We start from the raw sequence: 13,621 nt of genomic DNA on the forward strand, positions 1-13,621 counted from the left end.
ACAGTTTTCTAGTGAATACATGTCAGGAAGAATTTATTTACTTATGTGCACGTAGGGTTGCAATATTTTAAATTCCTCATACGTCCATGTATAACGTGAAATAATAAAGCAATTTAATTAAGGTTTGCATGAAACAAAAGACCAAAACAAAATCATTGAAAAACACACATCATAAATATATTATATTTGAAAATTAATCAGCACCTACAATCGTTTTAATTATTTAATTCCTTTGTGTCTTTTTTGCAAGTGGAAATGCAATAATCATGGACCAAATTATTATTTAAATAATAAATAAGCTGCTCCTGAATTTAATCACATTAAATAATTATAATTAGCATAAATAATATACAGACAATTATTTAGGCCCTCTGTATTTGACTTATGGTGGGCAATTGAGCTAACCGTTAAACTACAGATCAAAACTGGTAGTTAATGAAGGACGACGGACGTCTGCAAGTGGACACATCCAAAAATATAATAATAACAATAATAAAAATAACACCACAGTGCTTTGGCAGTAGCTCCTTCCTAAACAAACACACCTACTGGATGATTAACGTTCCCTCTACAGGTGAAGACAACCTGCTCCTCCTCCATCCTCAACAAAGTGCAGCTAGTTGGCGAGGCTCCTGAGACCCGGACGTAACCGAGGGGGGCGCGACAGTGTGGCGAGAGGAAAAGGAAGGGTCACTAGAGGTAGCGGTAGACTTTAAAGCAGTGATTTCCAGAATCGGCCACCACCACCCGTCCACCGGGGGTCAGGGCGAGACCCTGAGGGCCGTACAGAGGGTCGGCCGAGGTGTCGATGCAGGACAGGAACGAGCCGTTACTGTCGAACACCTGAAACACACGTCACATGATACACATTCGATAATGATCCCACATGAAGTTACCCCACGCCCCCGTCCCACTGTACCTGTATTCGGCTGTTGCCCCAGTCAGCTACTATGATGTTATCGTTTGAATCCACGGCCACGCCGGTAGGGGCGTTGAACTGTCCGTTCCCCTTCCCGCTGGTCCCAAACTTCAGCAGGAACTCTCCCTCTGCATTAAACACCTGTAAACAACATCACATTCTATAATCAGTGGTTAAGGCACTGGACTAGTAATCAGAATGTTGCTGGTTCAAGCCCCACCACTTCCAAGTTGCCACTGCTGGGCCCCTGAGCGAAGCCTTTAACACACATTGCTCAAAGTGTCATTATTGTAAGACTCTTAGGGTAAAAGCATCTCTCCGTGTGTGATACGGATCTCCGTATGAACCCGCCTAGTGCAGGTGAAAAAAAGTGGTCGGTGCTGCACACGTGTCGGAGGGGGCGTGTGTTAGTCATGACCTAACTCAGTAGAGGTTGATGCAATCTGGGAATCGGATATGACTAAATTAAGAGGGAAACTGGATAAACGAATGTGGTACCTTGACAGAATGATTGTGGAAGTCGCTCAGGATGATCTCATTGTTCTGGTTCACCGCTGCAAAATGAGGACCTGCAGAACGAGACAAAACAGGACGATATAAGGACCAGGACACTCCAGGTGGACGTTCTGCACCGATGGTTTATCAGCACGCTACCTGCGAACTGTCTGTCTCCGTTACCGCGGCTGCCGAACCTGCGGACGAGTCTGCCGTCGGGTTGGAAGACGAAAACGCAGCAGGCCTTGTTATCCACCACGATAATGTTCCCGCTTCGGTCCACCGTGACGCCCTTGGGACCCATCAGCTTCCCCGAGCCGATCTTGTTCTGAGAATGGTTCAACGGATAAAGTTAAAATCTAGCGACGTTTAAACTAGCGATGGTTCCTGATACCTGGTTTAGAATGAGAACTAAACGAGTGAATGCCACTGCTTGACCCCTAAGCGAGGCCCTTAAACCCCCATTGCTTTGGGGTAAAAGTATCTGGTGCATGTACCTTGTTTACTCTGGAAGCACTTCTGTAAGGTGCTCTTATATTTGAATCATTTTGACATGTCTAGTTCCCCGATTGCATTGCACAAAATCCATGCCAGTCGGCATGGGCGTGGCACACGTCCCTTAAAGCTTGTGCCAGGCCATCGGGCCGTTCCTTACACCAGCCAGTAGCACATTTATGCACACGGAACACACGGAACACTCCAAGTATTCCTCCAACAACGTGCTATTATGTAAAAGATCGCTAAATCGTTCGGTTTTGGTTTCATTTGAGTACAAAATGTAAACATTTGCCCGTCAAGCAGGAATTAGGAACAGGGAAGCCTGGCGACCACGTTCCTGGAGCAGAAACATGGCACTCCATGCCAGGAAACAGAAATAAAGACTCGGTCAGCTACTCAGTCCACCAGTGAGTTACAATCCTAACGCTCACCAGAGAACCAGATGAAGGAACCAAGAAAAGCTTCTACACCAGTGAAGAAGCGCCAGTGGGAGAAATGCCGCCTGTGCCCCCAAAAACACAACAAACAAACACCTACCCCGGCGAGAGACGCCCGGCTAGCTAATCTTTGCCCGGGTGGAAGGACCTAAACGTTTTTGAAACTCTTATTATATGTAAAATAATAAACCAAGCTAAAAACGTTCATCTAATTTATACCACATGACCAAAATTATGTGGACGCCCCCGTATTATCCAGTTCAGGTGTGTCAGCCACACCCAGACAAGATGAACTGAAGCCTCAGTAACGAGCCGAGCTTCAAGTCCGAGGTCAGAGCGGTCGAAATGGGCACAAATTCCCAAGGACACACTTCAAAATCTGGTGCAAAGCCCTGCCAGAAGAGTGGAGTCTGTTATGCCCTCAAAGGATGGAATGTACTTCATGTACAAAAACGCGAATTAGACTTTACAGACCTTAAATTTGCCGTCGCTGGAGAAGACGCTGACCCACTTGTTGTCGTAATCCGCGACCACGACGTCGCCGCTGGGGTGCGCGGCGATACCGGTCGGGCGCTGCAGTTGCCCCGGCGACCGGCCGCGGATCCCGAAGCGACTCCTGAACTGACCGTCGTCGGAGAAAACCTACAGCAAACAAACAGAGTGAATACACACATTACAATACTTAATGTACAGAAGGTTGCTGGTTCAAGTCCTACCACTGCCACGGTGCCACTGTTGGGCCCCTAAGCAAGGCTTAAGTGTAGGTCGCTTTGGACCCGGCTTGTCTGGAAGCTGGGGTCAGAGATCAGGATCAGTCATTATACGGCGGCCCTGGAGTAGACAGGGTTAAGGGCCTTGCTCAAGGGCCCAACACTGGCTGCATAGCAGAGCCAGGATTCGAACCATTTGTGCCCAGTCAAAATATGAGAGGATTTGTATGGCTGAGCGCTGATCGATCAGTCGGTGTTCCGGTTCGTCCCAGAGCTGTTGAATGGGGCTGAGGTCAGGACTCTGAGTGTGCAGGACACTGGAGTCATGCTGGAACAGGAAAGGTCCTTCCCTAAACTGTTGCAGGAAGGTTGGAGGCATATCATTTCCTTTATATGATTAATTTATTTCACCTGTTAGTTTCATGGCTAAAACATGTGAATTAACGGACTAGTGGTACTGGACTGGTGATCAGAAGGTTGCAGGTTCAAGCCCCACATCTGCCAGGGTGCCACTGTTGGGCCCTTAATCCTCAACTGCTTAAAAATGTAAGTGGGTAAAATTTGGGTACCTGAACGCACTGGTTGTTACTGTCGGCGATCAGGATTTTCCCGCTGCTGGATGCGGCCACGCCCTGCAGATTGGCAAATTCTCCCTTGTTCCTTCCTTTAGAACCTATAAAACCAGTATAACCAGTAAAACCAGATCAAAACTGTGCAGATCAGATTACTGGACCTGGATCAGATTATAAAACGCTTCTGTACCGATTCGGAACAGGAGGTCGTCCACCGCCGGATTCTCCTTCTTCCTTCCCGTGCCGGCGGTGCACTTGGCGCCGCTGTGCTTGGCGTGGCACACACCGGGCGAGTACACCCTCTTCTGGACGTCTTTGACGGCCCGGACGCTGAAAGGACTGCCCAGGATGTGCTGACCGTGGAGGCGGAGCGCCAGCGTGTACTGACCCTCGCGCTCCAGCGTGTACAGGACCTCGTACGTTCCATCCTTACCCTCGGTGACCCTGGCCTCGCCCGCAGGAGCCCCGCCCGTGCCCCTCAGCTCCGCCGACAGAGCCGCTCTGCCCGCCCTGCACGGAGTGCCATCTCGGTCCTTTGCAGTGACAGTCACAGAGGTGGGCTGACCGGGCACGCAGCGCCGCAGACCCTCGCCGCTGGCCACCGTCCGGCACGCCGAAGCGCTTCCCGTGGCGACGGTACCCAGGCGCCGGATGGAGTCGCACAGGCCGTCCGTCTCGGCCCCGAAGCCCAGCTGGGCGTTCTCCTCCGGGCGCAGGGGTAGATCCCGACTCGCCAGCTCGCTCAGGCGCTCGCTCAGCTGCTTCTCCGAGAGCAGGACCTCGGAGCTGCCGGCCAGCGCCCGCTCGGCCAGACCACACCCGCTCTGCATGCTCTCGCGCTCCTGCAGCAACGATGCCAGCTGATTCTGCAACACCTACACAGAGGAAACAGAGAGTCACGTCCGAGCTGTTCAATGCCAACGTATTCTGGCAATGCCACTGTATACTGGCTAATTAAATTACTTAAGTCTTATAGGAGTGACCACAAGGAATACCAGGGATCCTGACCAGGGAACAGGACCTTCCCTAAACTGTTGCTGCAAAGTCAAACGCATTATAAATCATTTTCTTTATATAATTGATTTATTACCTTTACTATTATTAATAGATGATTTATTATAGTTTCTATTACTGAAATACATGAAGGTGAGAAGACAAGACAGCAAGAAAATCCTAGGTTCAATTCCCAGTCCTTTCTGTGTGGAGTTTTGCATGTTCTCCCTGTGTCTGTGTAGGTTTCCCTTCGGGAGCTCCGGTTTCCTCTAACAGTACAACTGGAGATACTACATTGTGTACAAGTGTGTGTGTGTGCTGTGATGGAGTGGCGACCTGTCCGGTGTGTTCCCTACCTTTCACCCACTGTGACCCTGACCAGGATAAAACGATGGTAAAACAGACAATAAATGAATGAATGAAATATATGTCTTTTCAATAATTAGAAGGGATTTCGCAACACCTTTGCACATAAAGTGTGTGTGTGTGTGTGTGTGTGTGTGTGTGTGTGTGCTGTGATGGACTGGCGACCTGTCCAGTGTGTTCACAGAGTGAATTGCACCCACTGTGACCCTGACCAGAATAAAACGGTGGTAAAACAGACAATGAATAAACGAAATATATGTCTATTCATTAGTTACAAGAGTGTATATATATATATATATGTAGTGTGTGTGTGTGTGTGTGCTGTGATGGAGTGGCGACCTGTCCGATGTGTTCCCTACCTTTCACAGACTGAATTGCACCCACTGTGACCCTGACCACCAGGATAAAACGACGGTAAAACAGACAATGAATGATTGAAATACATGTCTGATTAATAAATAGAAGAGGTGTCCCAATACTTTTGCACATATAGTGTGTGTGTGTGTGTGTGTGTGTGCGTGCTGTGATGGACTGGCGACCTGTCCGGTGTGTTTCCTACCTTTTGCCATGTGAACTGGACCCACTGCGACCCTGACCAGGATCAAATGGTGGTAAAACAGACAATGAATAAACTAAATATGTCTATTCATTAGATACAAGAGTGTATGTAGTGTGTGTGTGTGTGTGTGCGTGTGTGTGTGTGTGCTGTGATGGAGTGGCGACCTGTCCGGTGTGTTCCCTACCTTTCACCCACTGTGACCCTGACCAGGATCAAACGATGGTAAAACAGACAATAAATGAATGGATGAAATATATGTCTTTTCAATAATTAGAAGAGGTGTCCCAATACTTTTGCACATATAGTGTGTGTGTGTGTGTGTGTGTGCTGTGATAGAGTGGCGACCTGTCCGATGTGTTCCCTACCTTTCACAGACTGAATTGCACCCACTGTGACCCTGACCAGGATAAAACGGTGGTAAAACAGACAATGAATGAATTAAGTATATGTCTATTCATTACTAGTGTATAGTGTGTGTGTGTGTGTGTGTGTGTGTGTGTGTGTGTGTGTGTGCTGTGATAGAGTGGCGACCTGTCCGGTGTGTTCCCTACATTTCACAGAGTGAATTGCACCCACTGTGACCCTGACCAGGATAAAACGGTGGTAAAATAGACAATGAATGAATGAATGCCATGTATGTCTATTCAATAATTAGAAGAGGTGCCCCAATACTTTTGCACATATAGTGTGTGTGTGTGTGTGTGTGTGTGTGTGTGTGTGTGTGTGTGTGTGTGTGTGTGTATAATCAGAAACCAGAGCCTGACCTGAACTGATCTTCTATAAACTATAAACACCAGCACACACTCAATCACAGCTACTGTCAGTGATGGATTACCTAATCAGTGTTTGTAAGGTGTCCGATCCTCTCCTGCTTACCTGGACGTTCTGATGCTGTTCTGACGGTGTTCTGATGCTGTTCTGACGGTGTTCTGACGGTGTTCTGATGCTGTTCTGATGGCGTTCTGATGGCGTTCTGACGGCGTTCCTCCTCCGTTAAACGGATAAACGCAGTGCGTACTGAGCGTGTTTACTCAGGACGGCCCGTCCGACCGGTTTTCCCACAGAATGATCCCTCCTGCGTCACCTGATCTGCCCTTTAAACCAGCTGCTGGTCCTGTACCGCACAGTTTCACCAGAGGTTTAATGATTTACCTGAGCAGCAGTGCAACCGCGGCACCTAGATCCAAAATGGCCGTCATGGGGCAGGAGACAGAGCCGTGTGCAACTTTAAATCCCTACACTGCACAGGTGTAAATCAAACAATCGTATAAAGGAAATGATTTATAATGCATCCGACTTTGCAGCAACACTTTAGGGAAGGCCCTGTCCTGTTCCAGTTTAGGGAAGGCCCTTTCCTGTTTCAGCTTGAGCAAGCTCTATAAAGAAACTCCAGTCTCCTGCACTGTCATGAGTTCTGACCTTATAACCACTGAACATAAACAGCAGCGGTAGCTCAGCAGTTAAGGTACTGGACTAGTCATCAAAAGGTTGTTGGTTCAAGCCCCACCACTGCCAAGCAGCCCCAGTTAGGGGCCCCTAAGCAAGGCCCCCTAAACCTCAATTGCTTAAATGCAATAAATGTGACTGTAAATAAACAGATTTGGTATGAACCGGATTTGACTGAATGGGCACAAATTCCCATACACACACTGTGACATACTTAAAAGTCTTGTGCTGGCCTGCTAGAGTGCACTGAAAAAGTATTTGCGCCCTCCCTGTTCTCACTAACGAAAGTGAAAACCAGCAGTCGTGTTCCAAATTCACAGTTGAGCGTTCATAAATACGGTTCAATGTTCAGGTGTCCACATACTTTTGGTCATATAGTGTGTATAGACACCAGTTCTGACCAGTGTGGAGGGGGAGCTGTACTCACCTTGTATTTGAGGGCGTGGTTCACCTCCAGCTCCATCAGCAGCACGCTCCTGCGCACCTCCAGAACCTTCTGCACATCATCGAAGGTGGAGTGGATCTTCCTCTCCATACGGCTCTTCTGATTGGTCAGCTGCTGCAGGATCTCCGAGACGACCAGCAGGGCGGAGTCGATCTCCGGCAGTCTGCAGCGGTAATGATTAGAACTCGATCATTAGAGGGGGCGTCCCAATACTTTTGACCGTGGCATCAGGTATACATGTACTGCATGTAAACGGCTGACCTCTGTTTGACCAGGTTGAGCTGCTGCTGTAGGGACGTCCTGTGTTGGTGTAGGACGTCTCTGAGGGGGACGGTGGGGTGTTTAGCATGTTCTTTACTGCTGCACTCCTCACACATGGCTGTCTCGCATGGGGGGCAATAAAACTCCATCACCTGGCAAAGAGAGAACCAAACGAGATCAACTAGTGAAAATGATCACATTAAATCTGGAGTGTGTAACTTGGTTAAAACATAATAATAATAATTCATAATAATAATAGTGATAATTCATAATAATATTAATAATAATAATAATTAATAATAATAACAACAATGATAATGAATAATAATAATAATATTAATAATAATTAATAATAACAATAATAATAATAATTATTATAATTGATAATAATAATAATAATAATAATAATGGTAATAATTAATAATAATAATAATTGTAATAATAATAATAACTAATAATAATAATAATAATAATAAATAACAATTAATAATAATAATAATAATAATTAATACTACTACTACTACTACTAATAATAATAATAATTAATAACAATAATAATCATAATTACAATAATAATTAATAACAATAATAATAATTCATAACAAAATAATAATAATGGTAATAATAATAATTAATAATAATAAAAATAATAATAATGGTAATAATAATAATAATGATAACAATAATAATAATAATAATACATTAATAATTAATAATAATTAATATTAATTAATAATAAACTAACTAATAATAATAATTAATAATAACAACAATTATGTAAATAGTAATTCTAAAATAATTATACTGACACCTACAGGCTGAATGTAAGTTCCTGTTTATCTGTAACAGCGCCCTGGTGACACCATCCTAATCCAGAAAAACGAGTGAAATGGAACAGTGGTATTTGTTCGTACGTTTTTGGCGTGGTTAGGACACGACTCCTCCGTTTGTTCTCCGGTACTGATGACACTGATGGACTCCAGCAGTAACTCCTCGTCTCCCGATTCGCTCTCCCGCGTCCTCCTCAGCACCTCCATCAGATTGGTGATGAAGAAGTTGCTCTGCAGGGCCGTCACGCCTTTCTCCGGCAGTACGGAGGTCTGACGGCACACCGGACACGACAGGGTCGAACTGTGGGCCGGGACCGAGCTCTGCAAACACCTACAGCACAAAATACAACATACACTCTTTATTTAGAACACTGTTTACATTATTATTATGATGATTATTATACATGATTATTGTATTGATAAAATACATCAACTGATTCACCACCTTTCCACTCTGTTTTTACTGCTTACTGCTGCAGGACCTTTACAAAGCGCCACGGTGTAGTTGGATGTGACAATCAGACATCCAGCCTGTAGGTGTCAGTATAATCACGGTATTACAACCAGTAGGGCTGTCGCGGTGAAAGAATTTCCCCTTGCGATATTCAGCCTGTCTTAATATCGCGGTATGTGGTGATATCGCCATTTTTTTTGTTTTTTGAAAATTACTTAATTAATCTGGATTTTAGAGCTATATAAACAAGCTTTATTGTTAGGCTATGATTCGGTATATTATTGCTTTATAATGACAAAGATGAGACAGCTTTAAGACCAATGAAATGCGTTTTTAATGTTAAATACAGAACAGAGCAGGGATGCGCGTCTTTTCTCTATTAAAAAAAGCTTTAAATTAAGCTTCTATCCTAGGCTAGATATGCACTGTGAAACGAAAAAAAAAGTGTTTAGGCTAAATATTCTAAATGCACATCTAATCAAAATATGGTAAAAAAAAAATAGAATTAATAATAAAGTCTGTAAGAGTTTAAACCTGCGTTATCATGCGCACTAGAAGAACCAACATGTTCATCTGATGTGGTTTAGAGAGGATCTGAGTGGGGTAGTGATGTTCCCGACGTTACCGATGTTACACTAATACACGTGTACTGATCCTGCATGCGACTTTACAGAGCAGAGCAAATCTAGCCTGGTTATTAATGCGCCACTATTAACCATCTATTTAGTAGGTATAATTAACATAACAATATATACTACATTTTAAGTTATTATTCGTTTCAATACATTTTTATTCAACGAAAAAATTCATTTAAATCATTCCAGCAAGCCAGCAAGAGAATATTTGCAGGCTGCAATGCCATATTAACCATCATTAAGTGTTTAAGTACGCCAAGGCTGTTTAAATATAGTCTAAATTACAAGTATTTTATTGAGTGTGAACTCAATTTGATCATTAATAAACTTGCCTATAATTCATGTTGCGATTGTTTACATTTTAAAACACAAAGCCTGACACTCAGCAGCAACGGATGCAAACAGTTGGCAGGAAAATGTCGCTCTTAGCTCATTTTCATTATGAATTTATTTAACATTTATTACGCCCGAATGTAAACGTAAAACAAGATGGACCCTGCAACAACAACAACAAAAAAAAAAAAAAAGATTAGAAAGAAAGAAAGAAAAAACTTGATTATCGCGGTGATGCGGTTGCTTGGCATGCCCTGCGGTTGGCTGGTCTATACCGCGATATCTCAAAAGCCCTAACAACCAGTCTGTATTTATCAATATTATTATGTTAAAATCACTATTATCATAATTGCTGTTTTGTTAATAATAATATTATTATTATTATTATGATTACTACTATTATTATTTATGATTATTATTATCATTATTATTATTAATATTATGAACTACTAGTATTATTAGTTATTTATTATTATTATTGATATCATCATCAATCATCATTATTATCATTACTATAATTAATATTATCATTATTATTATTAGTTATTGTTTATTATTATTATTGTTAATTGTTAATTATTATTATTATGAATATTATCATTATTATTCATCATTATTTTATTTTATTATCATCAAATAAAAGAAATCAGGAGGAGGGCGAATACTTTTGGGGACTGATCCTGTTACTGACGAGGTGGACGGAGATCAGGAGGGTTCTGAGGTACGGTGCAGGTTCCGTTACCTCTGACAGAACGTGTGCAGACAGGGGAGAACCTTCGGCCGGCTGTAGCGTTCCAGACAGATGCTGCAGATCAGGAAGTGTTTATCGATCTGTCGTACCACGGGACTGGGGATGGTACAGTCCTCCGGCCCGTCGCTCGCCATCGTCGATCACTTACACACTGAAGATGCTAAACACGACAATCACCGACTCTCACTCACGATCTGTAACGAGAGAGAAAGAAGAAAAATAAAGAAAGATTTGTTTCATTTCATTTGTTTTTACACAGTCTGAGCAATTGAGAATTAAGGGCCTTGCTCAAGGGCCCAACAGCAGCAACCTAGCATGGGTGGAGCATGAACCAGTGACCTTCACCACTAAGCTACAGCTGCCTGTTTTTTTATCACTGCCTTATTCGGGTCAGAAACCCCGGACAGACCAATTTCCACCAAATTAGGGCGGCACGGTGGGTAGCACCGTCACCTCACAGCGAGAAGGTCCAGGTGAAGTGGGTTTCCTCCGGGTGCTCCGGTTTCCTCCCACAGTCTAAAGACATGCAGTCAGGACAACTGGAGATACTAAAAAGTCCCCCTAGGTGTGTGTGTGTGTGTGTGTGTTCTGTGATGTACTGGCTACCTGTCCTGCCTTTCTCACAATGAATCAGACCCACCGCGACCCTGACCAGGACAACGCAGCGGTAAATCAGACAATTAATGAATGAATGAATTTTCACCGATAATCTCAGGATGCACTTGCGTTTTCCAAACACGACCACCAGAGGGCAGAATTTCCTTGCTGTATTTAGTTACTCAAACTTAACACAGCAGCTCCAATAAACGCACAATGATGTAAAGCTGGGTTGACTGTGGACAGTAACACTCATGTTCTAATTCATGCCAGACCTGTTTTGGGATTTCTTGCCTGTTTTAGCAAACAGACCACTGCTCCATGTACTTTTTAACATGGATGAGGAACCAGGAGGTCAGGATATAACGTTAAATCACACCACAGGACCTCGACACCACTAGATGAATCATCTGGGCTTATGTATGTACGCTGGTGACCCTGCAGCAGGTGGATTTGTGCTCCTGAACAGAGACCGCTCCCAGCAGCAGCTTCTTCATTAATAATTCGTGTGAAAGACGCTGCGCTGCTCACAGACGCTTCAGATAAAAGACGGTTTGTGCATCAATTATTTATTAGAGAAAACACGAGTGGACTGATTCCATACAGAGCAGAGTGTTACTGATCCACCACGCCCGGCCACACCCCGCTACGCCCGACCACACCCCGCTACGCCCGACCACAGTGCACCACGCGTGTGCAACCTTGGTGAATCACACTGAACCACAGAGAATCATACTGAATCACTGAATCACCCTGAATCACAGTTAATCACATTAAGCCAAAGTGAATCACACTGAGTCACTCTGAATCATACTGAATTATAATGAATCATACTGAATCATACTGAATTATACTGAATCATACTGAATCATACTGAATCATACTGAATTATAATGAATCATACTGAATTGTAATGAATTATAATGAATCATACTGAATCATACTGAATCATACTGAATCATAATGAATCATACTGAATCATACTGAATTATAATGAATCATACTGAATCATACTGAATTATAATGAATCATACTGAATCATACTGAATTATAATGAATCACACTGAATCATAATGAACCACAGATAATCATACTGAATCACATTAAGCCAAAGTGAATCACACTGAGTCACTCTGAATCATAATGAACCACACTGAATCATACAGAATCATACTGAATCATACTGAATTATAATGAATCATACTGAATTATAATGAATCATACTGAATCACACTGAATCATAATGAACCACAGAGAATCACACTGAATCACATTAAGCCAAAGTGAATCACACTGAGTCACTCTGAATCATAATGAACCACACTGAATCATACTGAATTATATTAATTCATGCTGAATCACAGTGAATCACACTGAACCAAACTGAATCATACTGAATCACACTGAGTCACTCTGAATAACAGTGAATCATACTGAATCATACGGAATCACCCTGAATCATGCTGAATCCTAATGAATCATATTAAACCACACTGAATCACGCTGAATCACACCAAGTCATGCTGAACCATTCTGAATCACTCTGAAACTTTGTGAATCACACTTGATCATACTGAACCATGCTGAATCACAATCAATTATATTGAATCATACTGAACCACACAATCACAGTGAAAGCATCCATACACACCCTCTCTATATATCATAAAGTATACGTACGTATATCATATATAACAGTATATCATAACCTCATGGCATCTCATCCTAATTCCTCATTAGTGTTTGGGATTGACTACAGCTGGTGTCCATATAAATACGGTGAGTTTACCTGCACTAGAAAGTTTCACCTCAAAAATGATTCTCAGATTTTTAAAAACGATCCTGTGGAGCCAATAAAGTGTACGTGGAAGAGTGGTCTCACCGCCTGCAGTCCTTTTAAACTCAGAGGAATCGATCCGGCTGGTCAGGTGTATCCCAGGAGCCACTATTGAACACAGTCGAGCAAGCTGGGACGCCCTGTGCTCCGAAAAACGTCCAGTCCGGAGGAGACGCCGGCGGTCAGACTCAGTAACCACAAGGAGGAGAGAAGGTGACGGAACTTAATCCTGCAGGGACGTCCAGACTCCACAGCAGATTAAATCAGTTGCATAACACTTAGGTGAGTGGACGGTGGCGGCCGAGTGGGCGGAGCTTTGAGCTGTCGAACTGAGGGTTTGTGGGTTCGAATCCCGGCTCTGCCGTGCAGGAGGTCGTTGGTCCTCTCGGGTCCAGGCTTGCACTCTGACCCCAACTTTCAAACAATAGCCGACTCCTTTATTGTGAAAACATCAACCCAGCTTCGCTACCGATCGACTGGGCG

At 43.6% G+C, this 13,621-nt stretch overlaps 1 protein-coding gene across 2 annotated transcripts; it reads right to left on the bottom strand.

Moving 5' to 3' along the window:
* Window positions 1-210: 210 nt before the first annotated feature.
* On the bottom strand, window positions 211-13,244 carry trim2a (tripartite motif containing 2a). 2 transcript variants are annotated; one of them, XM_063008263.1, is made up of 12 exons: window positions 13,184-13,244; window positions 10,696-10,898; window positions 8,616-8,862; window positions 7,702-7,853; window positions 7,423-7,603; window positions 3,822-4,506; window positions 3,629-3,732; window positions 2,824-2,991; window positions 1,574-1,742; window positions 1,418-1,488; window positions 920-1,060; window positions 211-843 (listed from the first exon to the last, which is right to left on the bottom strand). In XM_063008263.1, the coding sequence occupies exons 2-12, from the start codon at window positions 10,836-10,838 to the stop codon at window positions 694-696; spliced, it is 2,211 nt and encodes a 736-aa protein (XP_062864333.1). In that variant the 5' UTR covers window positions 10,839-10,898; window positions 13,184-13,244; the 3' UTR covers window positions 211-693. The 2 variants fall into 2 exon arrangements, with proteins under 2 accessions (XP_062864333.1, XP_062864334.1); XM_063008264.1 differs by lacking the exons at window positions 10,696-10,898; window positions 13,184-13,244 and having other exon boundaries at window positions 7,702-7,882; window positions 8,549-8,754.
* Between the last annotated feature and the right edge of the window lie 377 nt (window positions 13,245-13,621).

This window comes from Trichomycterus rosablanca, chromosome 14 (assembly GCF_030014385.1).
Source record: "Trichomycterus rosablanca isolate fTriRos1 chromosome 14, fTriRos1.hap1, whole genome shotgun sequence".
Taxonomy (NCBI): domain Eukaryota; kingdom Metazoa; phylum Chordata; class Actinopteri; order Siluriformes; family Trichomycteridae; genus Trichomycterus; species Trichomycterus rosablanca.